The 27,382-nt window shown below is 34.7% G+C and overlaps 1 protein-coding gene across 1 annotated transcript in view; it reads left to right on the plus strand.

Moving 5' to 3' along the window:
* The first annotated feature begins 960 nt into the window (after positions 1 to 960).
* Positions 961 to 27,382, plus strand: part of LOC106101598 — a 32,679-nt gene continuing 6,257 nt past the window's right edge. The window contains exon 1 of the mRNA XM_013280884.1: positions 961 to 1,450. Coding sequence (XP_013136338.1) covers positions 1,325 to 1,450 — 126 coding nt within the window. The 5' untranslated portion in view covers positions 961 to 1,324. The remainder of the gene's footprint in view (positions 1,451 to 27,382) is intronic.

The following is a 27,382-nucleotide window of genomic DNA, read 5'->3' on the forward strand; positions in this document are numbered from 1 at the left end:
CAATTAGATGAGAAATTGCTTTAGGTCGTTTTACGAGATCGATATCTACAGATCTGTTGGGGGCAGACGTCCGCGGTTGTATCGGAATTGTGTGCATTCGGCTCACGGCTGCGGACTTGTCTAGACAAAGTCTGGAGAGAGACTGGAGATTAAAGACAGCGAGGATGAATAGAACGGGCCCAGAGTTGCTCAAGAAAGAAAACGAAAAATGCCTTTACGTAGAAAGGCTTGGGCGCTGTCACGTACACTGTATTCTTATTTAATCTTTTTGCTGCGAGGGTTTTGTGAACGAGTCTTTGCCTTCTGCAAAATAATGTTTCCGAGATACAAATAATGAATGTTATACGAAATAAACGCGCAAGTAGCAAATGTGAATTACAACCTCGGGTATGAGAATCAAATTTTTAATAGAACAAAAATAATTTTCTCTTAAACACAAGCTTTTAATATAAATAGGGTGACTATAAAATTAAAAAATCATAAAACCCCTTTTAATAATAGGAAATTTGTATTGTATTTGATGTAGCGGCCATTAATAATATTAATATGGCATCACGAAGCGTGGGCCATAAAGTTGAACAAACGAGAGAGGCGGGATACTTTTTACCACTCGAGGTCTCATAAAAACGCAAGCCCTGAATTAGCTCGATTCTTTGTCACCCCTTTTGAACGACCCTAAAATTTCTACTACAACCGTCTTTGTCTAACGATAACCACTACATTCCCATCCGTTAAACTGCATCAAGGAAAAACAACGTAAAACCACCCGAGATGAAACGAGATAGAATAAAATATATGCACTAGTAGAGTCGACAGAGAGAGCGCTATATGTAATAGTACGCTCGTACGTTTCGTGTTCGGAGTGAGCGAGAGGAGGGTTACCCTCTTGTGCGAGCGAGAAAGTTGACAAAATTAACCATCAGAGGGGAGAGGAACAGAGCTTCTTCAAGCGGGGTGGTTAGTCCGCAGTCGACCGCGCTACAGTTCGCGTCGGCTCTCGTCGAATATCTAAGCGAACGATTGAAGTTGTGAAAACATTTTTCTAGTGCGACGTAGTATTATTTACAATTTGTGTTACTTTATGTTAATATATCATTTTGTTAACATATTTCTGTCAACGATTTAAGTTATCTTCTTCGAAACAACTCAGATATCCGATTTATAATGTTTTTCGTGGCGAAAGCTTTTCAGTAAGATTAGCGAAGTTATAATTTTCAGTTTGTTTTAGTTATTATGATAACTATTCTCACGGAATTCGTGTGCCGGGTATGATAGAGCAAAAACATTGACCCGGACTTGACTTTAATTAGAGATACCAAAGAAAATGTGTGCCAAAATGTTGTATAGTTCGCTGTTGCCTATTGTAATGTTATGGATTGGAGTGTTCGCCGAAGAGGAAGTTTCATCTCCTTTGCGGGTAGCGCAATGTAGAGCGACCTGTTTGCAAAAGGTATGATTATATTTCATTGTAGACTTCAACCTTTTTTTACCTTTAACACGTGCTAATTTATTTCCCATTTGTTTAGTGAATAAATCCCTTATTATTTAATTTATTTTACTCATTTATGTAACGTTAATCAATTATTTTACTGGTTCAATTTATATTCGTATTCATGTATAGTCGGTGCTATATTAATTCTATTCATTTGTCCCTCAATCAATCACACCGAGGCTGCCCGTTAGGCCGTCAGCGGCCGCTCCACGTACAGACTGAACATTAAATTCGTCACGAACCTAATGAAGTATTCCGTAATATTAAAAGATGACTTAACATAAAAGACGGGAACATTTCTTATAACTCCCTCGTAACCCTGTCAGAAGTTAATATTAACACATTATAAAATTAACTGTATCCAGTGTTAAAGAAATAATTCAACTTTAATATTATTTTAGATTTTCGTTACTGTTTATTGAAAGAACTTAGTTAACGAAATGTTAACGAAACAGCAAGCAATGAACAATTAAATTATGATACAGTTTGCAAAACGTATTTTTAGAAATGCATATTGATTAATTTTTAATAAGAACAATACAATTTTTTCTCAAAATATGCGCAAACGTGAATAAAAACATTACAGTATTATAAACTACACAGACACGTGGAGTAGCTTTGGTCAATGTTTGCAAAAGCCTCATTGAGGTTACAACTTGAATTTATTTCATTATCCTCGCCATTTATTGGTCGGCGACGCTAACGAACCGCAATCACCGCGGTGCAGTAGTTAGACCTTTACATCAAATATTTACACTACCCACAAACATAAAAGCGCTCTCCTGACAACAGAATAGGTAGAAGTTACAAATTCCTTCGTGTTATTTCCCTGACTCAAGTATTAAGTTATGACGTAAGATTCTTTTCCTATGTTTTTGAGAGAATCATCTTATTGATGTGGTTCATATTTAAACTCAATTAATAAAAAAATAATAACACAGATGATTAACAACTCTTTATTGAATTATTTAATGTTCTTTTACTTCTTCTTTGGTTGACTGTACCTTGATCATTGGTTCTGATTTTTTGTAGCCCTTTATGCCTACTTTTACTATTGTACCATACATTTTTCTACTATTAAACCATTTAGTTAAGATAATGTAACATTAAGAATGATTAATAAAAGTGAAAAATTTAAACAATTGATTTCCTTCAACCTTCCATTATTTTGCTTGCACGTGAACAGTAGTAAAAAAATAAAGACTGCATAATAATAATAACAGTTACCATAGTTAGAGACCTTTTAGCTTATAGCGAGGAGAATGAGGAGTGTCTTCTTATAAATCAGTTTGGATACCAATGCGAGGTGATACATAAGATGAGATTAAACTTTTCAAGAACATTGTTATCATGGAAAGCCTATGTTAATTCCATTTGATGTATTTTCACAGGTCCGTGCAATGCTAATCCGATACAACGAATTGTTCAATATTTACGGATTGAATTTTATCTAAACAGGTTATGTTATTTATTTGAACCATTCGAAACAGGTTGCCGCTGTTATCGCTATCGGGAATATGCGTCCATAAACGTAATTTGTATCGACTATCCTCTTTAAATCGGAATAAACCTATTTGTTTCAACTCTGCACAGCCATTAAGCAAGGATGTAATAAAATTTTATTGTCCGTTTCATGCTTTTTTCAACATTTGCATTTCAATTTTCTATACCCTTTATTGGAAATCAAAATTGCTATTTATGTAACCAATAATGTAAGAATGGTTTTACAGACGTGTTAAAGATATTCAAATCCGCATTTTCTTCTGACACATTCTTATCAGTACCTATGTTGTTTTTTTATGCGACACTAGCTTTCGCTCCAGACTCCGTAAAACAAAAGTAAATGGCCTAAGTGTTCTGCAAGACTATTCTATGCTAAATTTCATCGATATCCGTTCAGCCGTTAAAGCGGCAAACTCTAATAATTACCCATCCATCCAAACTTACGCATTTATAACATTCGTAGGAGGTGTAATTGTGAAATGTAACACCATTGCGGTACCTATAATTTAAAATTTTCTGATGCTAATTTAAAATCAATTTTTCCTATCTTATTTTATTGGACCCTTTGGCTTCTGATGAGAAGTCAGAACACAACCACTCAATTGTACGTGACTATAGTGAAGCTGTCAGGTAGAGGTATCGTTATACAAAGCTAATCGGCCGTTGAATTGTTTTGGATTTTTCATTGTTGGGTATTTTTTTATTAATATTATAGTACCCATATCATGCATTAGTTAAACATTTCAAAAATTGACATCTGCCGATAATCTGAGCCGTTCGCTGTAATCACGTGTCGGAGAATTTTTTGTGCAATCCTTCGCATTTAGTGGAATCTTTTTTTTGTTCAGTCTACCTGCGACTAAGGGCTCCGACAATGCGCTGTTCAATGCTCATTTTTTTTCTCCGCTCGCTTAGGGAAGGATGTGCGTGACGTTTGTAAGGACGGAAGGATAGACAGCCTTGAATTCTTTGTCCGGATTATTAGGATACCATTAGATAATTTACGATCACACAAAGAAAACATTGTACACTACTCTTTATGATGTATGTTAGCTTCCGTTGTAAGAAGATTAAAGACCATAGATATTGTGTTTGTTATAAAATTACAAAATATGGTTAAAGTATTAACCAACATCTAAAAAAATATTTGGTTAACCAGCATATTTCTCATTTCTAGTACTTAATAAAACAAATTTGAACTATCTAGAAATATGTTTCAAAACTACGTTTACCAAGTAAATTTTTGAAAAATATTACCATTAGTTCCCAAGTATAAAAACAACTAAACGAAACAATTTGTTTTGTAGGCTTAACGCGTCGAAAGAAATGTAAATTCGGGTTGCTTTTTAAACAAACAGACCTGCTGGCACTGGACTGAAAGAACTCATTTAAGGAGTCATACAAAAGATTTTATTTAAAAAAAGTAGACGGGCGCATTGTAACGCCTTACGCTGCCGCCAGAAACTATTTCTTCTATTGTATCTCATTGCAACATGGTCCTTTTCAAACATCGACCCATGTTTTTCTATTTCTTATACTTTTTAAAGTTTTTTTTTTTTGTTAAAAGCGTGCCTCCCTCGATGTCGACGCGGACTTTGGAGACATGTGATGAATTTTAAAAAGTCTCTGAAGTAAGTGCCAAGATATGCTTATGACTATGTAAGAACGTGAACCACGTGTTCGTAAGCTCGTAACTTTATTTTTTCATCACTTTTGACAATACTTCAACACTTTTCAATACTTTTGGCTTTGGTTCTTTTGTTTAACGCATACTATATCCCGGAAAAACAACAAAGTTAGAAATGCGCTTTTGTATTGATTAAATATTAAGGTCTTATTTCGATATCTTTAGGAGAACGATATTGATTTAAATCAACTTTGGACTTTGGTTTGTAAAGCAATTCAAAAAACTATAATGTAAGTTTGTAGAGTAAGACTAACAGCCGCTTTAAATGGGTTGAGTATTGCAAAAAATAAACTATTCGCTTGATCGCGAAATAAAATCTCAATTAGAAATTTAGGAACGTTCCCTCTTCCTGCCACGGACCCTTTTCGCATCGGTCTGGTTTCGATCCAGCTGTATTATTTTATAGTTTAACCTTACATAAGAGGTACGGTAGACATTCTGATGGAAACAAAAGTGAGAGAGAAAAAAAAGTCAAGGTTTCGGATGCACGTCCTCGGGCCACGGAGCGTTTAGAAAAAATAAACGAGAAAGACCCAGCCGAAATGACCTGCGTTTTTGTCCATGGTTTGTTTTCGTTTTTGTTACGTTTGAGTTCATTTGGAAGTAGCCATGTCCGTTGCTTACTGAATTAACTTAAATTGCCTCCAGTGTTTTTTGTTCTTTGTTTTAAAATTTTTTGTATTTTGCTTTTGTGATTTGCATCTTTTGCCTATTCATTACGATACGAAGAGCTATTTGTTTTCTTTGCGTTTAGTATTGTTACATCGATTCTCACTTACGTTGATTGTAGTTCGATATTTACACACAATAATGAAAAAAAATTTTGCCGTGTATTTGCAATTTGGGTTTTTCCTTAAGTCGAATAAGTTATGTTTCGAAATCTAAAGAAATTGTTTTATTGTTTGCACAAAGCGCAGTTAAATTTTAAATAAAAGTGCCTGAATGTTTTATTAACTTATGGTTATTTCTTGTATTAAGAGTGCATTACCCGTGAGGTGAGGGAAAAGACGAACGCGAGAATCGGGAGACAGCGGGAAGAGGTCGCAGGAGCTCAGCTCGTGAAGGGTGGCTTATCCAGCAAGGCAGTCGTAATAGAGCCGTAGGAGAGCGGGCGATTAATGATTCATGACCCTTCGCAGCGCAGTGTCATCAATATTATTCTGTTTGTAGCTCGCGCGTTGGCCCACCCTCGCCCGCGCCCGCGCCCTCTTCATACATAAATAAGCGCGACACGTCGTCTTCTCTGATTACATCGCGCCGATGTAGTGAGAAATAGTGTGCTCGGATGCTGAGCCCGTCTTTTGTTCAATATATTCTCCGGAGACACCGAATGAATAGTTAACATAGTATGCTCAACGCGCATGTTTACGGTTTCGGATTTCTCTTAAAGATCCTAGATAAGGAAAGGTGACGGTATTTATTTGCTTAGAGGTAATAAGCCTATGTTACAATCGAGCGGAGCTTTAACATTTTATAAATTGATATGTTTCATTTTCGAGTGTTCGTTTTTTCTTCTGAACGTTATACGGTAACGCTTGATGTTATCTCGGTGGAATATAATAACATCTTTGGAGTCAGTTATAAGAAATCATTTATGATCTATAAAAGAAATCATGGGTGGCCTACCGACAAATGTAAAAACACTGGTTGTAAATAATAAAGTAAACATAGCTTTTGTTGTCAAAAGCAACCTACGAAAATTTATATGGACCACCTGTATTAATAGTCAAGACAAAGCTATCGAGATTGAATCTGGAATTTCTGAGTCGATGGGACTTTATACTACCTTTCGGATTCTTTTTTGTATGTTTATAATTCGTAGATATTCACTCGAGTGGCCAAGCCAAGGTCAGCGTGTAAATAAAGTAACTTACGAGAACACCGTCATGATTACTTCACGTAACCAATAAAAATGCAGATTTATTTTTTAAAATATAATTAAACCTAAAATAAACGATGAACTAATCGGCGCCTTACAGACAGGATCAACAATTACTGGCAGGTATATTTAGAAAAAGGTAAGGTCCAATCGGAATTCAATAAAAAAAAAGCGGGAATAAATAATTTACATTAATCAATGTAATTTTATCAAAGTCAAATTTATTAAAAGTCTTTACAAATGTTGAACAAAAACATAAAGGTATTCGAGTACTTTCGTAATAAAAAGTAATTTAGCGCGCGTAAACTGTGCTCAAATATCACAATGCTTCATTATAAGCATAATTAAACCATAATTCATTTCGAACGCGACACAGGAATGTGCCATTACCCATATACGAGCTGAAATAGTTCGACGCCTTCTGACAATAATAGAAACATAGTAAGTAGAAATTACATGATGTCGCTTTAGCCCGCTGATGATAAAGGGACTCTAGTCACGCGATGCGTTCGGACGGCCAAACTTTACTATGTTGGACATTGTTACAAATGTAAAATCTTCTATCGTTTTAATAGGTTCACTTAGTAACTGTGTAATGTAAGAGGTTTAGGTTTGTGTCTAATAATGGGCAGATAAAGGCTGATGATAATGATGGTGCACTTTAAGAAATACAGAAGAAACAGGATATCAGCCAAAGATATCAACAACGACTCTACAATATAAATAATTTGCATTGTTTTCGTTCTCGCACAATTCTGACGTTCTACTCTTCTTTACTTACTTTTCTTTTTTTTTTATCAACATGCAACAATTCTATAGTGGCCATTACTATTTAGTATTATAGAAACTCCTTGACTAACCAAAGAGGTTGAATATGTTGAATTTCACCAAACAGAAACAGTTTAAGTAACAACTTTTAAGTGACTAAAAACTTCACACGTCGCTAACATTCTACAAGTAGTATGTTCCACTAAATGTAACAATACGAGCCGGCCATTGTTGGTGGCAGTAGAACAATTAAATATCCCTTACGGGTTGAATTCTGTGACGTTAAAGTGAACGCGAGATACGCCTCGCTCCTGATAAATGATGTGCTCGCTACTACAACGGTTCGCTTTTAATCCTCAAACGACCATTGTGTCCCGTCTGATATTTGACAGTAACCGTTTCCTCCGCAGACACCTACGTTGGTTTTTTGTAAATTAATGGCGCCCTCAACTTTATCTCCGTTTAAAATCAATCCTCGACCAAGTGACGTACGACTAATTTCACTGAAATAGTCCCATGTGTTTATCAAAAGAGTTCTAGGGTAATTTGATATCAGTTCTAAGTTATTTCTTTCTAAAATGTTATTTCATTTCACACAAAGGTTTGGTGACGATGTGAAGATTGAATTATTTTAACAACCGAATGTAGATATTTTTCTGAAATAAACACTAGAAATTAAAAAAAAAATACCTCACAGCGGAGAATAACGTACCAGGATCTTTTTTCAACCGCCACAGTCACAAAAATCATAAAGTAAAAGTAACTGTTCCGTTAAGATATTCATAAAAATGTTAATAGAAAAGAATTTATATTGGTCCATTAACGTAATTTTTGAATTTTCAAATTTAGAATCGAAAAGATAAACGGCCGTTAGCCTCACTTGACATCGGTAAATTAAATCAAAAAGCTTTTACATCTGATACATGTGAACTATGAGTAAATTAAAATATTCAAGGTAACGATCGGAATGATTAGAGATTATGATGTAACTTTTTCGTTTTGTGTGAGTTCAGGCAGTCATTTTGATTACGTATTCAATACACTTGTAAACCATTCTACATCATTCCTACTTGATTGGTATTCGATTAGAACCAGCTGGTCTCGGTAAAGGCGTTCACTAAGCCCTGCACTGTGCGATGGAATGGAGATAGTTTTAATGCTCGTAAATTTCGTACCGAAACTAACGCTCAATCGACTAATCGGTTTTAATAGATTTAGCCAAAGTTTAAACAAAATTTAATCGACATTCCGTTTAGAAAGCAGATATTTTGTGAGTAATCACATCAAATTAAAGAAAAAACTGTTTTATAATCTGTTCCGATAAAGCTAATATTAATCATAAATCCATACACTTTTATAAAAAAAAAAAAAACTATGACTGCTAAACGACAAAAATATCTCAAAAGGAAATTTGACATTAAAAATTTAAATTGATGATGCATTATTAAAGTGTTAGTATATAGAGTTACTGGATGTGCTATAAACGTGTTTGTATGTGTATAAAATTGTTACATATTACGTTCCTACAGCAAGCAATAAAGGAGTATAGTGAGCCCACTTCACGCATCGCTTATTCGGCTTAAACAAAGCACAGTAGGATGCCCCATTATGGGCGGAGCCAATGCCACGCACTGCGTAAACGCAACAGACTTTGAAGAAATTTAAAAAGAGTGGGGATCGACGAAAGTGGGGAAGGATTAATTTTGCTTTTAATTAAAACATTTCCTTCACAAAGTTCCTAATTAGAAAACACAAATCACTCTCCTACGATGCAGTTTTGTTTTATTCAACAGCAAATAAGGTGTCAAAATTTATTGTGCCCCTAAAATTCCGCTCGGTCGCAGCCGGCCCAAATCTCTTTATCTGCGCATTAATCTTTTAAAACCCATAAAAACGAATCTTTGGATCTCACCAAATATTTTGTACGAAATTGATGGAGAGACCGTCACTTATCTAAGACTCAAATCTACTTGCGGCGATCAAAATTCTTTGAGGTGTCGATACGCGGATCAAAAATCTGAATTATTTTTGCCTCATAATAAACTTCATGGTTTCTTATTAATAATGCGATAAAGAAAAAAAAACTTTATTACCTGTTATTTGCATATTAATAGTACTACTAATATGAAGAGATACTAAATTTTTATTTAGTCTAATTTCTAAGTCTAATAAACATTTAGGTATATGTTTCGTACAATTTTAGTGAAATAACAAAAAGTTTTATGATTTGAGAACAAAGAGATTCCTTTACAGTTTTTTGTTCTATCTATGCCTTCTGGGAAGTTCTAATAATAACTCAAGTACGTATATCACTACTGTACAACCACTTAAAGTGTGAACCGATCATGGGCCTCGCGTGGGCCGCGCAGTTGGTATTCCTCTTACAAAAAAAGCATGAGGCACCCCGTTGTTTTAGAGGAAAAAAATAATGAAATATGCCTGTTTATAACGCTTTTTATGTAAAACGTTGAGAGTTTTAAGTGTTGTATTTATAACGAACAACCCGCGGCGTGTAATAAAATTTGAGATCGAAGTAGCGTCCGTGTTTTTATTTTAAATTGAATATCACTCGATTTGAAATATCAGTGTTGGAAATTTATATGAAATATTTAAAAAGCTTCTAATTATATTCACAATGATAATCCTCAGTAATGAACAGACCTCCCGCAAAATATATCCACAAATGCAAAATATTAGGCGAGACAAACTTATGTCATTTTGAAACTGAAATCTAAATGGAAAAGAACGACATGAACTTCTCCTTATCACCACACAGAAGACAGATGTGAAATGAAAAAAATCCGCGTTTTTTATGATTAGTGTTCGGGGTAGAGGCCTAATCTTATTCCCCTATCACCCACCACCCTGGTGGAGACTGATTATAGAATAGAAACTAAGAAACAAGTTATTTAATTAATAATAACCAACATTTAGTAGGTATTAAAAGTAACACGCTTTTGTATAGACACTCGCTACACAGTCAAATCATTAGTATGTTAAAACATTTAACAAAGTCTCGTTAGAAAGTCCGGGTTGAAAACCTCGATACGACGAAATAAATAAAACTAAGGAACTATTTCCGGAATGTCCTATTCTTATTAAGATAATGGTTTCTAATCTAATTTTAAAGTCACCACGAGTCATGTGAGTAAACACGTTGCGAACAAGCAGTGGTAGGAACGTTGACAAAAATACCAATAGGGTGCCGAACGATCTGTCTCCAACGGACGGCTCGCATGTCATGCCCAATAACACATATCAATGTAGCGTGCATTTGGCCACGCCACTCTAAATATACTATTTTAGAACACTAGCTGTGGATACATTGTTCTTTGACTGAAATAATTAATCAAACACAGAACAGCTTTGCTTCAACGACAAATGTAACCGGTCGAATACTACCGAGAACATTCACAATTAATTAGAAAGTTGATTATCTATTTGGCTCAGCATTCTAAACAATAGTGATGTTTTCTTTAAATGCCCGCAGAAGTATGCCAAAATAACAAACGCGTCTACTCTGCAATACGATGATGGCGTATCTTGAACCTAGTGAAAAAATGAAAAAAAAATTACTGACTTGTCACGCAAGTCGCTTAATTTTGCAATAATCTGTGAACTGCGAATTATCTGAATATGTTAAAAATATCATAATATTAACTCAAATTATAATACCGTCTAAGAAATAGAAAATTATTTTGTATTTAAATATGTATGTGACCAAGATTGAAAATGTTATAGAAGCTATTAGTAAGAAGACGGTATTCCAATTAAAGGCTGGAGAAGAATGTTCGATATTAAAGCAAAAAAACCGCTCCTCGATAAAATGAATTAATTACTGTAATCTTGATAAAAGTTTCTACTGAACAGATAAAGTAAAGATAAGGTCATTATTATTTATGACAGCGTTTAAACAAGCTAAGCCCATGGCGAAACTAGTGTTTTATTATTTCATAAATTAAAACTTTACAACCATTATTCAAACATTTAATTATCCGTGGTTATATCGATAATAATTTATTCAATTTCATTGCCGTTTAGTTGCACAAAGAACGGACAGGTTTATTATCTTCGACCAGATATTTTAACGAACTCAAGATACGTCTAAAATAAAAGCGGAACATGTCGGAGCATTTTTTGTTCATCCGACACGCCATTTAAGTCACAATCGTAAATTTTATTGAAATGTCGCAACAGCGATCGCCGCACGAGATGTCTTGTCTTCGGGGACGAATTTATGCGTAATTCGTAAACAAATTGACGTGTTCGAGTAAAGTCTGTGAAGGGAGGCTCCGCTTGACGACTTGACACTTCTTTTGAGCGGCTACAACGATTTCTCCGAGAGGATATTTATTTATGTATATTAGACAACTCCGAACATTGTCAAAGTAGTAAAGGTACTTGATTTGTAACCAATTGAATAAAATAAGTCTCTTTTTTTTTAATAACTAACCCAAGTGCTGTACATCTTTTTAAATATTTAGTGGCTATTTTTGAAATTATTTTTTTATGAGTCACTTTTAAGAATTGAAGAACACTCTTGGGTTTTGCAATTTCTGACTTAACTCTACATAAATACTCGCATCAAGCGGCTTGTCCATCTTCACTTTACCACACTATTACACTGATTCAAGGAAATTCCACTCGCACTTTACCTTTTACGGTATGAATAAGTATCGATATAAAAAACAAAGTAATAACAATTGGGTAAGTTGGATTTAATGTTTTGTTTGTTGTTTTGGAATGTCACTCGGCTGCATCGCATCGGCGAGCTTGTATGGCTTCGTAAGTCGTACGATATCAGATAACACAATGGTCCGTGAAATCTTTTTATTTGAACTTTCTTCGTTCCTGTAATCTGTTGACATTTTTCATTGTGAGAGTATCATTTGTTTCATCGGATACGGAACGTTTTCTATAAAATAAACCTTCGATTTTCACGTTACGCTAGATTTAAGTCTGGTAGAATTTATTCAAAGGTATAACTGTTGATCTTTTTATAAATTAATTTGACTCTTTTAAACAGTTTAGCTTCCTTACCGTATTCGTGTTCCAGAATTATAAGTCATCCTTTGTCGATGTTAGTGTGAATTGTATTAAATAAGGTGGCTTTAATTTGCCGTACCCCTTGATCATTTTGATTGAGATCAAAACAAACAAGAGCGTCATAAACATGTTTGGTATCTAAGTCGCCTGCAGCGAATGCCGTGCTCTGGTCGGCGTCCTGCTGCTAATGTTGCCATCTAAACGACCATCATGCGTTCTTTACGCGAGCCACACCGCCAGTCCCAGCGTGTTTATTTCTAATCGCCTCTTAAATATCGTTATTTCTGTTCCGATTCTAATTCGGATGTATTTATTGGTATACAGATCTCCTTCTCTCTCGTTTACATTCCCGTTAATGGTTATCGTTCACCATTTTCTAAAACCACATCCGATTACGAGCTCTCAGAAAAACTTCCCGCTGTTAATTAAATACTTCCCAAGCAATGTTTATGGTAAGCGAGTCACAACAATAATACATCTCGATCGCGTTTCCTTTCTCGGAGTCGGGGCTGCCGAGGTTTATCTGATGTCGTAAGTAGTATCGCTGATATCTGCTACAGGCAGACATCCGTTGTCCTGTTTTTAGATATCTATTAGCTAAAAAAACAATAGACCTTTATCTAGAACGCTGAATCATTCTTTTCTTTATCTAGGTCCTTTGTAATACATTAGTACAGAATTCTTTCATCTTGGACACTTTGTTTCAACATAAATTACACGAGCGCTCCACTACCGACACTGAGGCGATGCGCTGGTGGCTCCTATCTTTGCTCGGTTTCGTTTTGCATTCCGACAGCTGTGTTTGCTCATTGTCCGTTCGCCTTAAATTAAAAAAAGATTCTGTTTTTATTCGAGCTGTCTTCCTCGCCCACGACTTTATGTGACGTTAAGTTCGGAATGAGGCGTCCTTATTGTTCCTGGGTCCGTTTACGCAACGTCGCATAAATTAACTTTGCACGAGGGCTTTATTGTACTCGTGGTCACTTGTTGTTTTGTTCTTTTATATAATGAGGATGATCAACGACCGCAATTTAGATTCACTTAACATTAAAACGATTGTGACCACGTTTGTCACGAAAATGAAATTGCATTTGTTTTATTTATGAATCCTTTAATCGAATAAAGTATATAAAAAGTATTCTATATTATGGTACGTTTATTGCAAGTTTATGTTAGTCCAATATTCGATACCAATTATGTAGAATGAATATTACTAAATCAACAGTGAAATACTGAAACGAATCTTAAATAGTTCTCTTCCCAAGAGGCGTTACTATCTGACAGACGTCAAAGTGTGGAAGAAATTTGAAGCTTAAACTTGGCCTCATCACTTAAGACGCTGTTAGATATTTAGCCTACGTTTCAGTAATCCGCCCTTATTGTGTTAAAAGTTTAAATTTTTTTTTACGTTTGATCAATTGCGTCATATATCTAAATCCATAACTAGAAGCTGTGCATTACTAGATATGCACAGGAAGTCATGTGTAAGTCAGGTTAGGCAGCGGCGCACATAAGTCAACTTCGTCACGCGTCCGAAGCTCGGTCAGAACGCGCACCGCTAACAAATCAACCTCTCGCAGCGTAATAATTCTTTGTAATTAAGTTCTTGTTGTCGCCTGTGATAATTCATACGGTCGACTGTTGAATTATCTTTATTTATTGGTTTTTAAAACATTTTCTATAGATAACTTATCTGTAAGTATTTGATAAGATTTATTCTAGGACAGTTACAGTTAGTTAATTTTTCTTTCCTCATATCTGGAAACTTATAAAAACACAATAACAAATAAACAGATATTAAATCATTGTCCATCTATCCTCTTTAATATAGAAGAACCTCAATAGATAAATCGAGTCTATGAAGCAATTAAAACCAACGAACAAGATTTTATCCACAAGCGAAGTAAATTCTCTAGATAATCTGTTCATTCCAACAAGGGAAAGATAGCTCGACATACATTCTTTATGCATCGTACAGCAGACCCCTCTCCTATCATTTAACTTCACCCGTGCCCTTTCGAAACTTTCTAATTACTCCACTTCTGTGATTATAACATTGTCTGTCTCCCCGATCTAACATAACGGTTGCGGGGGTCAATGAACCCCGGTCGGCTCGATCGGTGCCGTGAATGAGCAGCAATACTCATTACATATGTGTAATAATCGAACGACCCGATCGACTAAGTTACCGTCTGTAACGACTTCCTAAGTAGGGACGTTACTAACATACTAATTACTTAAACCTATACGATTGTTTTATTTCCAAGTTACAATGTATGAGAAGATAAAGATAGCTTTATTTTCCCTTTAAAAAGGTTACATAATTATATTTAAATATTACAACTAATTAGTAATAGTAGTATTCAAAATATTATTTAAGTAATATTAAAAAAAAATCTGTTATGTTACATTTCATGGCTTAACAACTGTCAAATTCAAATACAATAGTATCCATTATTTCCATGTGACATAAATTTAGCGGCAACTTATTGAAGGAAAGCGACTTTGTTACGAAAGTATCCCGAAAACCATTTTGCAAACATTTCGTGAACATCCGTACCCGTTCTATTGATACGGAGCGGAAATCGTCGTAATTGAAATTGGCTACGTATATGTAACAATGTCAGCCGAACCCACAAATAAAATGTTAACGGAGGACAATTTCTATTCTATTGCCAACGAGCATGTCCTAGGATCATTTCAATAAAAGTTATTGTATTGAAAACTGACAATGGGTGGCACAGGAAGTGTGAGCGGGGTATTGAAGCAAGTGGACTGTTTATAATTTGTGCATTGTACGGTTAGAATGGAACGAGACCGGTGCCCGATGCCCGCTGCCCGCTACGCCATTGTGTGGCGCGAGCTGTTGTATCTTTTTAATTGACTTTTTACACGATTGAATATTAAAGCTAAACGATTATAGCGACATTAGATGGCATCCACAAGGCTATAATGGCGTGATACTGACGCCTGGATTAGTGGCCGCGCATACAAAGATCCCTTTTAGGTTATTCAATTTGCTACCTTCTGCATATCAACATTACGACCGGAATAATGGGAACCCATTCGTTTTTATTTCGCGTAAGATAATGCGATAGAAGATTACGATATAGCGGTTATTGTTTTCCTGGTACAAAATTATCTTAAGTGAACTAGTAAAGAAACTCAAGCATAAAATTGTAGATGAAGTTTTTTCATTAACCATATTGAGAAAAAATTTGGTTTATTGCTGTAGAATTTTGATGTTTATTACGATATTTAACTTTTATTTTTTAATGTCTGCGTTAAATAAAAGTTGTGTTTCCTGTATCGATTGTCGATATTTGGCAATAATTTAATTTTTGTTTCGATAAGTGCTCAAAACTGACGTTTCAATTTTAAAAGTAATTAAAAGCAGTCTAGTGCGAGTCGAATCTCGCGCGATGAGAGCCCTACTGAAATTTCAAGGGAGGAAGTTGAACACTTCAAATTAGCGCTGTTAATGCTCAGCTAGTATTTCCCATTTTAATTTCCCTCGGAGTAAACATAACTGTCTTTGTTGACTTATAATGAAAAAAAAAAATTAGGGAAACAGTTTGGAACATTAATAAACAATATCACATATCATTCAATATACAAAAGAGTATTTGAAAAAATATAAATAAGGGATTTTTTTTTAATATTCCAATAATGGACATTTCTTACCAATTAGTAAATTTCGTAGAAAAAGTTTTAAAATTCAATTCTATTGTCAATTTGGACTTTGTTTTCTTACATCCGCTGATTGTTTTATTACTGTTAATTACAAATGAAAAGCAATTTTAACACACTCCATTATTTTATTAGTTATGCCTTTGTTATAATTAGGTGAACCGAAACCTAGGCCTAAGTAATGTAAATTTCTTTTTACATATATTTTTGGTCCGAAAAAATATGTCATACTTCTAAATGTGAAAGATTATTGTTACATTTTTAATATTTAAAAACATTTATTCCTTATATGTACTCGTATATCAAGCCCATTAATTACTGCGCAATTTAATAAACATGTGATCGACGTATCTTTATTCTTATCTGCATCTGATACTAAAACAGGATCACTCGAACTAACTTCTATAAGATGAACCGTCTTTTATAATCCCACTGTAGTAAATACTAGAAGCTGATCGTTCAAGTTACATTGGTAGACTTTTTACCATCGTCTTGCAGATCGCTTCGTGGGCGAGACGTTAAACCGTTTATTAGGTTTTTATTACGGTTTGCGAGTTTTATTAAAAAATATTGTAATTTGTATCCCGAACACGTAATACGTAAGCTTTAACAATGTCAAGAGCACTGTTGAATATGTAACGGTGGGTACTTTGTAAGTTGCAGGACTAGCGCCGAGAACAATGGAAGTGTAAGTAACACTTTCCTAGAACCATTAGCTGTCGTGTCTTTTCAATAACTTGTACCATGTTAGTGCTTTCTTATTTGTTGACCTTTGTTTTTGTATTCAAATGAAATGCAAATATATTTTTAAAAACAATGAATACAGGGGGATAGAATTAGATGAATGATTTCATCTTTAACAATATTTACCTTTGATATTGCTGAAAAATCTATGTATTTTTTTATAGTTGCAGTGATTTTAAACCAAGTAAATTATCCGATTTGTTATTCCCGTTACATCTTCCTTGCATATTATAAGCTCATAGCATTTATTGTGAGGTGACGTCAGAGATGCGGCCATTTGTCAGGCTGAGCCGACACTGCATTGAACCCGCCTTATCTAAGAAAGCTGGCTTTAGTCCCGTATCGTATCAAACTGAATAACCCGACTCGATATGGCTTGGAGCTGCAACGTTGTGCCTCTATGGATTTATTGGTTGTAATATAAATGGTACCGGGTCGAACCCTGTCGCGGCTGAATGTATAACTCTCGTTACGTTATATCGTTGGATACTTTGTTTCCCTAGATTGATATCGTTTTATTCATATGTAAATACAAATTGCTTAATCGTTATAAGAACACTGAACAATGCTATCAATTGCAGTTGATTTCTAAAAAAATAAGCTAAACCAAACTTTTGTAAATGGTTCATAACTCTGCAAATTCGTAGCTTATTTTTTATGACTGCTAACAAAATGTATCATGTAATGTTAGTTCATAAACATGATCTTATTTACGATTATTTGTTCAAAGACCTTCCCACGTCTTAGTAAGTTTTGAGATATAAATGTATTTACAAAGCTTCGTCGCAATGCGTAGTCCGTATAGAAATATATTTGCGCAAACTTCACTGGGAAGCTAGCTTAGTGTACGTATTTGCTATTAACCTAGATAAGTAGTCGAGTAGGTACATTATGTAGGTACAATGTTGGCGTCGGTAGAAAGCGTTTACTTTGCCGCTTTTGTTTTTGCTGAATTAAGTAGCATTTATGCTCTAAGTGGGTACTCAAACTATGCAAGTAGATAACAATAATGTTTCTTACCACCTCCGGCTTAAGTCTTGTTCTTGTTGTTGATTCTCTTGTGGTATTTGCATTTGTACTTTTTAACTCTGTAAAGATAAGTTGCAGATGAACTACGATGTCTCGTCTTAAGACCTCCCTTTTCTAGTTTACTTACAGACATATCACATAAAGATGGAAGTCGAAGTCTCGCAAGATATGAGGCACAAATTTTATCTTACTAATATTATAAATGCGAAAGTTTACATGGATGGACATTTGTTAGTTTGAAGCCTAAACTGCCAAACGGATTTCGATGAACTTTGGCATAGATGTAGAGGATAGTCTGGAAAAACACATAAGTTTTGTTTTAATTCCACGCGGACAAAGTCGCGGCCGAAAATCAGTATTATAGTAATACTGATTTTAACAATAATTTTTAAATTTATGTAAACGTATATAAATCAACTCACAGTACGTTTTTATACATCTTTTGACAAACTTAGATTTCCCGTCCTTGTTCGCTAGGATGCACCGTTAGTCATTCTATCAGTTCATTTGACATCTATTGGAGTTAAAGGTCCCATTCTCTATATAATTTACTCATATATTCATTAAGATATTTAGAAGCATCTTTTAATTAGAAATTGTACAAATACAAAGTATTATGGATGGGATTTGAGATGCGGGCGTGACCGAGCAACAAAGAGTAGTCCCGAACGGTCTCACCGAGTAAATTGGATGACGATCGAACCGTGACACTTTCTGACACCAAAAAATTGTTCTAACCCTTCTCTTCCTTTTAGTAATTTAACGTTATTCTTTGACAAAGCTTTGGTTTGTTCCATTTTTGTTTTACTCGAGAATATTTCACCGAAATTAATTAAAAAACAATAAAAACTTCTTGAAAATATTAATGTATACGTCTTTTGTATAATCTTCTAGCATCTTACAGATAATTCAATATTTAGATGCGTCTAATACATGTTAGAAAGTAGACGGGGCACTCCTCAGTACAGCCTGGTGGTTAGATTACCTTTAAGGTTACTAGGACAGAGATGCTGCAAGTGCCTATTGCGAGTGTGCGAACCGTAAATTTTAACATTACTGTTACCCATTGCAATGAGTACCAATATTAACCCACAGGAAATTTATGTGTACATTCACTTGACCATCATAAAAACAAAAATTAAAAATGCAATGTTAATAATTTTTATTTAAACCCACAAATAATGTTTTTATATTTCTACTTTATAATTATCTATTACATAATGTTTGAAGTAAGTTTTTAGTAATTTAGTTTTCGTTCTTTTTAAAACAGTGTTACGTTTCCTGCAAGTTTATAACGAGGGTTCGTAGAATAAAAAGCTGTCCACTAAACTAGTTATTCCACTAATACGGTTCTTTACGGACTGTCGAGTTTAAAGGAAACCTAGCGTAAAATACAAAGTTTCCGCTCTATTAGTTCTTATAAAGTAAGTCCTGGAAGCGTTTTGTCATGTTATATAAGTGATTACTGTTCTCATAAAGTCTGGTGTTAAGGCGAGTTTATCACGAGGGTAGTAGTAGACAATATAGAGCTAATATTCTTTGGACCCTCACTTATTGGACATAGTGTAATCGTGCAATTAAATAAAAATAACACGAGATATACAAGTAAAAGTTGCTGTTAGACACATACGTTTCTGACTTTATCTAGGAAGGCTGTTCTGGTGGGTGCGTAATAGCAGTACTACAATGCCTTACTGTACTACGTCACTGGGGTACCTTCGTGTGAAACTAGCATTAAATACAAAGAGTGGTTCTGAGATTTATCGCGTAGCTAGCGCGGGTGCACCATCACAGTAAATATCCGTCTCGCGCCTTCCACTTCCTCTGAACTCTTGCCTATTGATTTATAGCGGGGGGATTTTAAAAGCTAACTTTTTATAAAGCAACTCGGGGCCAGTTGTTCCCAACTGTCTGCGGCATCTGGCTTCTTTAGTTCACTTTTTACTTGCCGTTTTCCACAACTTTGTTATTTTAAACTTTCCGCCTAAAATTATGTTTAAGAAAAGTTAGCTAACGTCTTTGCGATAACTTGTATACGGAAGATTGTTTATAAGTTTTATTTTATTACTTTATATATACATTTTTATTTGAATTTACTAAAAGTTCTTCTAATTTCATAGGAAACATGGTCTTCTAAGCCGATTCTTTAGGATATTTTCTAAAATTGCAATATTAAATATATTATTTATCTGTAATAATGTCAGAATATAAATTGAATAAAAAAAAACATTTTAAAAGGCTATAAAGTACGTTCGTTAGTATAAAATATTTCCGAAGCATATAATCGATTGCAGCTTTATTAGAATTTGCGCTTGATGTCAGTTGCTTTGGCTAACACCGTCTTAATTGGCCATAAATTCAGTTGAGGCAAGTCGACCAGTTCTTGCCTTTACGATACGCTTCCTCTTGTAGATCTGTTAGCTACACGCCGACCGGGATAATGATGTTTACTATTTAATGAATTTATATTGCCCTTTACTTTTCAACATTTTTGGTACTTAAAGTAAACAGGGGAACTGATTCGAGTATTTTTTAATTCGAATTACTGTAGTATCTCTTCACATTGAAGCAAGAATTATGAATTTTTACAGACAAATGTTATATATGAATTTTGGCGGCGGAAATCAACACTTCAAATTTAAAATGTGCGTTAAACCAATTAGGTTGCGACATAAAGTAAAAAAAAAACAACTTCTTTTACATTTTAGCGGAAGCTTATTAATAATAATTTATCAAACGCACAGTTATGAGTATCAATGATATTCATCTAGCTTGTATCGAAAGAATGAATTATGATATTATGATAATCAACAGTTACTCCACCGCATCTGTTTGACAAGGCGATAAAGCACACTAACTAATTATCATTCTATAATTATTTGACTTCCTATCTCATGCTGTTCACGTCGCAACATTTTATTTAATATTAGATATTATAGCTAACTAGCTGTTCCCATGCGGCTTTATCCGCGTGAAATTATATAAACTTTATTTCATTGTTTACATTTGTGAATAGTCAAAGTCAAATTCATAATAAATGACTACCTTAGTTCCTTGATGTTGGCAGCTCGTAGCTCATGGTGTCTTTCCCACATTAGGGTTGTATCCAAAACATTTACCCCCTAAGTTTATTGAGGTGAAAATATATAGCCCAAAGCGTGACGAAGATGTAGGGCTTTTTATTCAAAAAAGTATTATTCAAAAATATGCTGTAATTGCTGACATCTTAGGCAACAAAGAAGTGTGTGTTTACGCTTTATTATAATTATAGCTAATGGAGAATGTTAGTTTTGAGTGTAGAAAGGTACACCGGTAGAGGTAGACCTAAAAAGAGATGGATGGAGTGAGTGAAAGGTGACATGATCAAGAAGGGAGTGATGACTGAGATGATGTATGATAGAGTTACGTGGAGGACAAAAACCTGTTGCGCCGACCTTACAGGAGTAGGATAACGAAGACGATGATTATATTATAGCTAATGATATGTAGGTAATCATTAATCAATAATAAAATGAGCAAGTAAGTCAACAAGATTTACCTTTGAGTTATTTCTATTTGAGCAAAAAATAAACATATTTTCAGTATTTTCTAGAAACATTTTATAGAAAATCTATGAAGGATTATTCGACATACAGGAAAAAAAACTTTATCATCCTAGACTTTGTACTCCAGCAAAACAATGTAAATCATTCTTTTTTTGTATTTGTTTATTGTCCGTTTCCATGTTTCCAAGCTTTAGTCAACAGCACGGTGGAGTGGTAATTAGCAGCGGAGATGAAGCAAAAAGAGTTCGTGATATATGCCCACTTACGGTTCTTAGGGTGGGTAAAATAGTTAAGGGGAATACGTGTTTTATACTATAGAAAACTTTTTTTAATTCGATAGTAGTTTTATCATTTCCTTTTTTCATTTTAATTTGTAGTAAAAATGTTATTACCAAGAGCAACTCTCTCTCGTTTATGTCTTCTTAAATCTTTCAACATCTACACCATAATAACAACTTAAATAAAACGATTATTTTACACACCAATTATAATACTCATTTTAATACGATATGAAAATAAGCGTCTAAGTTAATTTCAAACCAAATTGCTTCTAACTAAATGTGGATGATTGCGTGTGGTTTAAATACTGCGAGGTAAATAATAGGCATTAAATATTATGTACTCGCTATTCTCAGTAACGATTCAGCTCCCGTACATCGTAACGGCAGTCGACTTCTAAATACCGTTCCACGACACTTAAACGTGCCAGTTTCTAAGATCATAATCTAAACAAGTCCAATTGAAATCGATGGAGCCAATGTATTTTTATTTGAACTTATTGCGACGTTAACTTTGTTCGATATTTACGGTTATCGTTTACAATACAGCACTTGTTTTAATAGCATTTTAACGTAAAATAAGAGTACATTCCTTTCTTAAAATATAGTATCATCTCTTCGTAAGTATATCATACATATGCAGATTACACCTTAATCCAGTTGAGAATTTCTAAGCGAGTCATTTACATTTTGAATCGAGGTGCGCCGCCTTAACAAGACTAGTGTAAACCGTACGCTAGGAAGGATTACCTCACTTGACGCGCGATGCTCCTGTGAGCCTCGCCCCGAGGGAACGACGAGCATTTATGGTGTTTGTGTCCCGCTGCTGTAATTCTTTCAGCCTGTTTGCCTTGGATTAAACCCATGTCTTCGCTTTTAACGCTACCGTTTGTATGCCCGCCTGTGTAAATATTTGTTAAAATATTCGTCCATTCACTTCCACGCCTTCGGAACCCTTAATTGCTCTTCGTACTTTATAACTTCTAAATTTTCTCAGTCGAAATTAGTCTCGCCGCAGTCGTAAATAAAGTCGTAAAAACTCTTCTGTTCCAGATTAGTTTAATAGATATTAGTGTTGAACGATAAGCCCTCATCTTAACATGAATTATGCGTCTCGATTTGATGCGGGGTTTGCGGCTCTATCGTAATATCTTCATCGTCAATAGAGATCAAAGGAAATGCCTCTAGACTCAGCCACTGAGCTCCAACTAACTGTACATTTGAACTAATCATACCCGCATTGTTCACGTTTTGAATCGATACATCCGAGCAAAAGTCGTACTTCGTATCTCAGATGAGATTCCTGATTGATTTCTGAGAACGGGACCTTTTAGATATGAAAATTTTCGATCAAACTGTGCGATTTTAAAATCAGTTTCATTTTATTTTGTGGCTATCTTAACAGTAAAATAAGTCTTTGCTACTTTGAAATTACAAAAAATATATGATACATCAAAAGCCGGAATTCAAACTGGTTGTCTTGATCCACCTTGAACAATAAATGTAATATTCAAATGTGATAACTATTTATTACGAGCATTTACCACTTGCAGTGCTAGACAACGTACAATCAAATGTTAAAGCCAATATTCCAATGCGCGTACACAAATAAAATGATCGCATCTGCGGCATATAGTAAGCGGAATAAACGACACGTCAAAACTTGAATCAGATACATGGCAAACATAACCATTGGGATGTCCTCCTTACGCCTTCGTTGTTCCTACAATTGCATGTTAGTGGTTGCGGATAATTTTCGCATTGCGTCTATCGTATTCGGTGTCGATAACGCTTTGTAACGGTCTCTTTGTGTATCGGAATTGCATTCTACTAGTTCTCCGTCAATTTAAATCTACTCTGATACAACTAGTGTTATCTATATTTGCATTTATCCCTAAATGGAGTTGTCCATTCAGTAAATATTTAGATAAATTGACTGTTATTCTGATGTCCCTATTCACAGCACTGTGCAGAATTGAGCATTAGATTATGTTTATATTTAAATGTTCATTCATAAAAATGTTTTCATAAACTGGAATTTTTTAAAAGGTATTCGCAATATTCTCGACCACATTGTGTTCGTAGATTATATAGATTAGAAGACAAAACGCACTTGGGCGACAAATTTTTCTGGTGATTCATAGGGAAACCATTCGACTGATGTTGAAGATAAAGTAATTTTGATTGATTTCGTCAACTTATAAAAAATATTACGCTGGATTTGTATCCAAGAAGAATTGCTTTCTTTTTGTAGTAACTAGATTTGAAATCATAGAGCCGCTCACGGTCAACGAATCATAGATTTGATTGATTATCCCAATTCAAACACGCTTCGTTAGCAACCGCATCCATGCGCACATCTGTCGCATGCTCCACGTAACTTCTGAGACTTACAAAAACCGACGAGCCGTGTTAGAGGGAGACGAAGATATTGAAAATTGATGCTGAGAGAGAGAGATGGTGCTAAATAAATTCATCCCTAGCAGAGACACGACTCTCTTTCAACTTCGATGAATTTCAGAGGAATTTGTTAAGTTTACAATTCATAAAGGTGTAGTAAGGGACAAGGTTTTAACATATTTTATAGTACTGATCATAATTTCAAAACAATAAAAGGACATTTTTTATATAGGAACAGGTATATGTCGTTTAAATATTATTCTAACTTCACCAGTTTCCTTATACACAAATCAATAAATAAAGATAGTACCCAGTTTATAATTGGGAAGTTTCTCGGAAACTATTAGAAGTAGTTTCTGATAATCCTTTATTCAACGCTGACGTAAAAGGAAATTTATATTTGTAGCGAGATTTAACGGAAAATTCCCACGAATCGTACATTATAGGAACATTTTGTGAACGTGTATCCTTGAATTTCTCTATTTACATTATAGCTCCTTTACTGCCTTTACTTTAAGATTTTGTACATAATTGTGTGAATATCGAAAATACTATTATGGAAATACTAGATGTACGAAAAGCGCTAAAATGTTCAGGAAATGTATGTCGGACGTCATTAAAATACAGGTCCATAACCACTTAACGTACGGAGCCAGTTTCTTGTTCGAAATGTGTGCTATTGTCTCCTCTGAGATATAAAATACCGATATGACCCTACGACGTCTTCGTTGCAAGAAATATTCAAGGGATACGGCCCACACTTTTAATAGCGGTTACATCATTTCCACACAATGAGAGCGCCGTCCACACCCATTCTCTGTCCGTATGATTTGAAATTATAGCACCGTTTTATTTGCTCTCGGAGCATTTATATGCGGTCGCAGAGCACAATGTGCCACAATATTATATGTTAGGGCACCTACATACATAACGCGGGGCGCGCGAGATGTCGCGCGTGTGTCGACAGCGTGGGCGGCAGAAGGCAGGAGTCAGCCTCGAGCAGTAATTTAATCCTTGATTGTGTTCCTATTTAATTTATTCGCAGCATGATCAAATTTGGTACGTGTTTGTGACCATTTATATCATTGTAGCGGCCTGATTTAATTCAGCTTTACATGTCTCCTCTCGCACCGAAACGGTCGACGCTGTCGCTATTTTATTTAAATTCACCTCTGGAATTGAATGCAGAGAGCCGACCAGCGCGGCAATTATCATGATTAAAGGATGGATGCGAATAAATACATTCAACATTTTATTATGTCGATATAGTAACTGTATTTCAATAAGTTTTTGAATTTAGTTAATCGTTTAAAACCGAAGGTAAACTTAAAATAGCGTGGTCATTATTAAAAACCTATTCCAAATCTATTTTTTTCACTATAAGAGAAATTTCTTCAGTTTTTGACGTATAATTTAAAGACAGTTTAAGGATTATCACGTAATTTCATAATCATAGGCGGTGTAAAGGAAAAGGTAGAGTTTATAAAAACTTAATGACGCTATAATATAACATCAATAACGTAAATTGACAGGATGTCCATAATACTTAAATGGGGCAGCGTCGATTGCCTTGCATACATAAACAACTGGGTTCCATACATTTATTTTTAGCTTCAATACTTCAATAAAAATCGAATCGAAAGAATTGCAATTTTGTTCACAACAGACTTGACTTTTATTTTCTATTTTACTTCGAAAGGTGTCTAATGAATTCTACCTCACGCTTCCTACTATTGAGAGAAATTTTATAGCCTTGTTCAAAAGCCGAGATAAAACAGCGTGGTTTGTCGCAAAAAGTCCGAAAGGAGAAGTATCGGCGAAGATAATAATGCCGATACTGTTGAAGGTTGTACTTTTAAAATAAAGGTGGGGCTATACGAGTCCATATTTCATGAAAAATTCATGTTGTGACCGAGACCTAATGATGTAGAGCCGATCTTTTATTGCCATCGGGGAATTATCTCTCAGCGATCTTTTATTTTAAATCATGACACGTTCTTAATTCTCAACCTTTAAATATAAAAGAAAAAACAGTTGCATTAGTAACAGATATTCAAAATTTGTTAAGTCAATTCGAATTTATACCAAAGAGTCGCAATGTATTACATTAGTGTTATAACATTGTCAAAATAAACTTGAAATTACCGATGCGTGGTATAACTCGAGACTGCACCGCTCTTAAAAGGTAAGCACTACTTCATTTCATTTTATTTATGTCTCTCCGTATCCAGTAACCTACTTTTCACTAAGAACAGGGCGGAAGCTGAAATTGAATTTCTACTTGTAAAAACGGACCGGTAATAGAGTTTACCTTCTCTACATCAAATGAAATAACAACTAACGTACGGAGGAGTGTGGACGCACACATTTGCCGCTTCATGTATTTATTTATTTTTGCTATTATCTTTTTAATAAAACTAGCTATTAGTTTGTTCTTCGTTCACAATAATCGAGTATTATTTCTGAGACATTCTGAGTTATTTGATGACCTATTAGTTTCTTAATCTGAATTTGGTATTAGAAATCTAGACTGAGGAATCCTTGGGATCTAACACGGAAATTTTTGAGAAAGTTTACGTAATGTCTACAAAATTTGTATTAGATTTGCCTATGTACTTTACGCCCGATAAATGCTGCACAAATCTAATATTATTTTTGTCGATGATACAAATTTTCGTCCTAGATTCCTGATGTCTTTAAATTACATTGTGTTTTAGTTACAAATAATACTGGCAATAATTTTAGAAATAACCTACGTAGTTGGCTCCATTTTTGTATCGTTGTCAAAGAATCCGAAGTAAAAGATAACTTTAAGTAGATAAGTGAAAAGAAGTCTTAAATTGACAACATAATGAGCAAGTAAATCATTTAATGTCGCCAATCCTCGTCGAAATGGACTTAGCTCGGTGCTTTTTAATATCATCTCGTATCAAATACAGGTACACTGCGATCCGAGTTCTTGTTACGAGTCGTGGTATCTGTTCCCTGCAGAATATTACATTTTTTTCTTCTCCATTTGGCGCGCTGGCTTAGATTGTATTTTATCTTTATGAGAAATCATAATTCATACTGTTTTTGCTTGTCTCGATGAAAAACATTGTGTGGTGTTTGATATTTTTGCTATGTTTGTCCATCTTTCACTTCGTAATATATTTGGTGACAAGGCTATTATTTGTTGGCAAAATTCTGCTTTTACTAGAATATATACTCTAATACAATCGCATCGAACTCTTTCTTACATACATTGTTGTTAAGATGAAAAGGGACATACAGATTAGTTATCTTAAGACTCTTAAAGATCTCAAGCATGATACATACTTT

The sequence above is a fragment of the Papilio polytes genome, unplaced genomic scaffold (genome assembly GCF_000836215.1).
Source record: "Papilio polytes unplaced genomic scaffold, Ppol_1.0 DF823980.1, whole genome shotgun sequence".
In the NCBI taxonomy this organism is placed as follows: Eukaryota; Metazoa; Arthropoda; class Insecta; order Lepidoptera; family Papilionidae; genus Papilio; species Papilio polytes.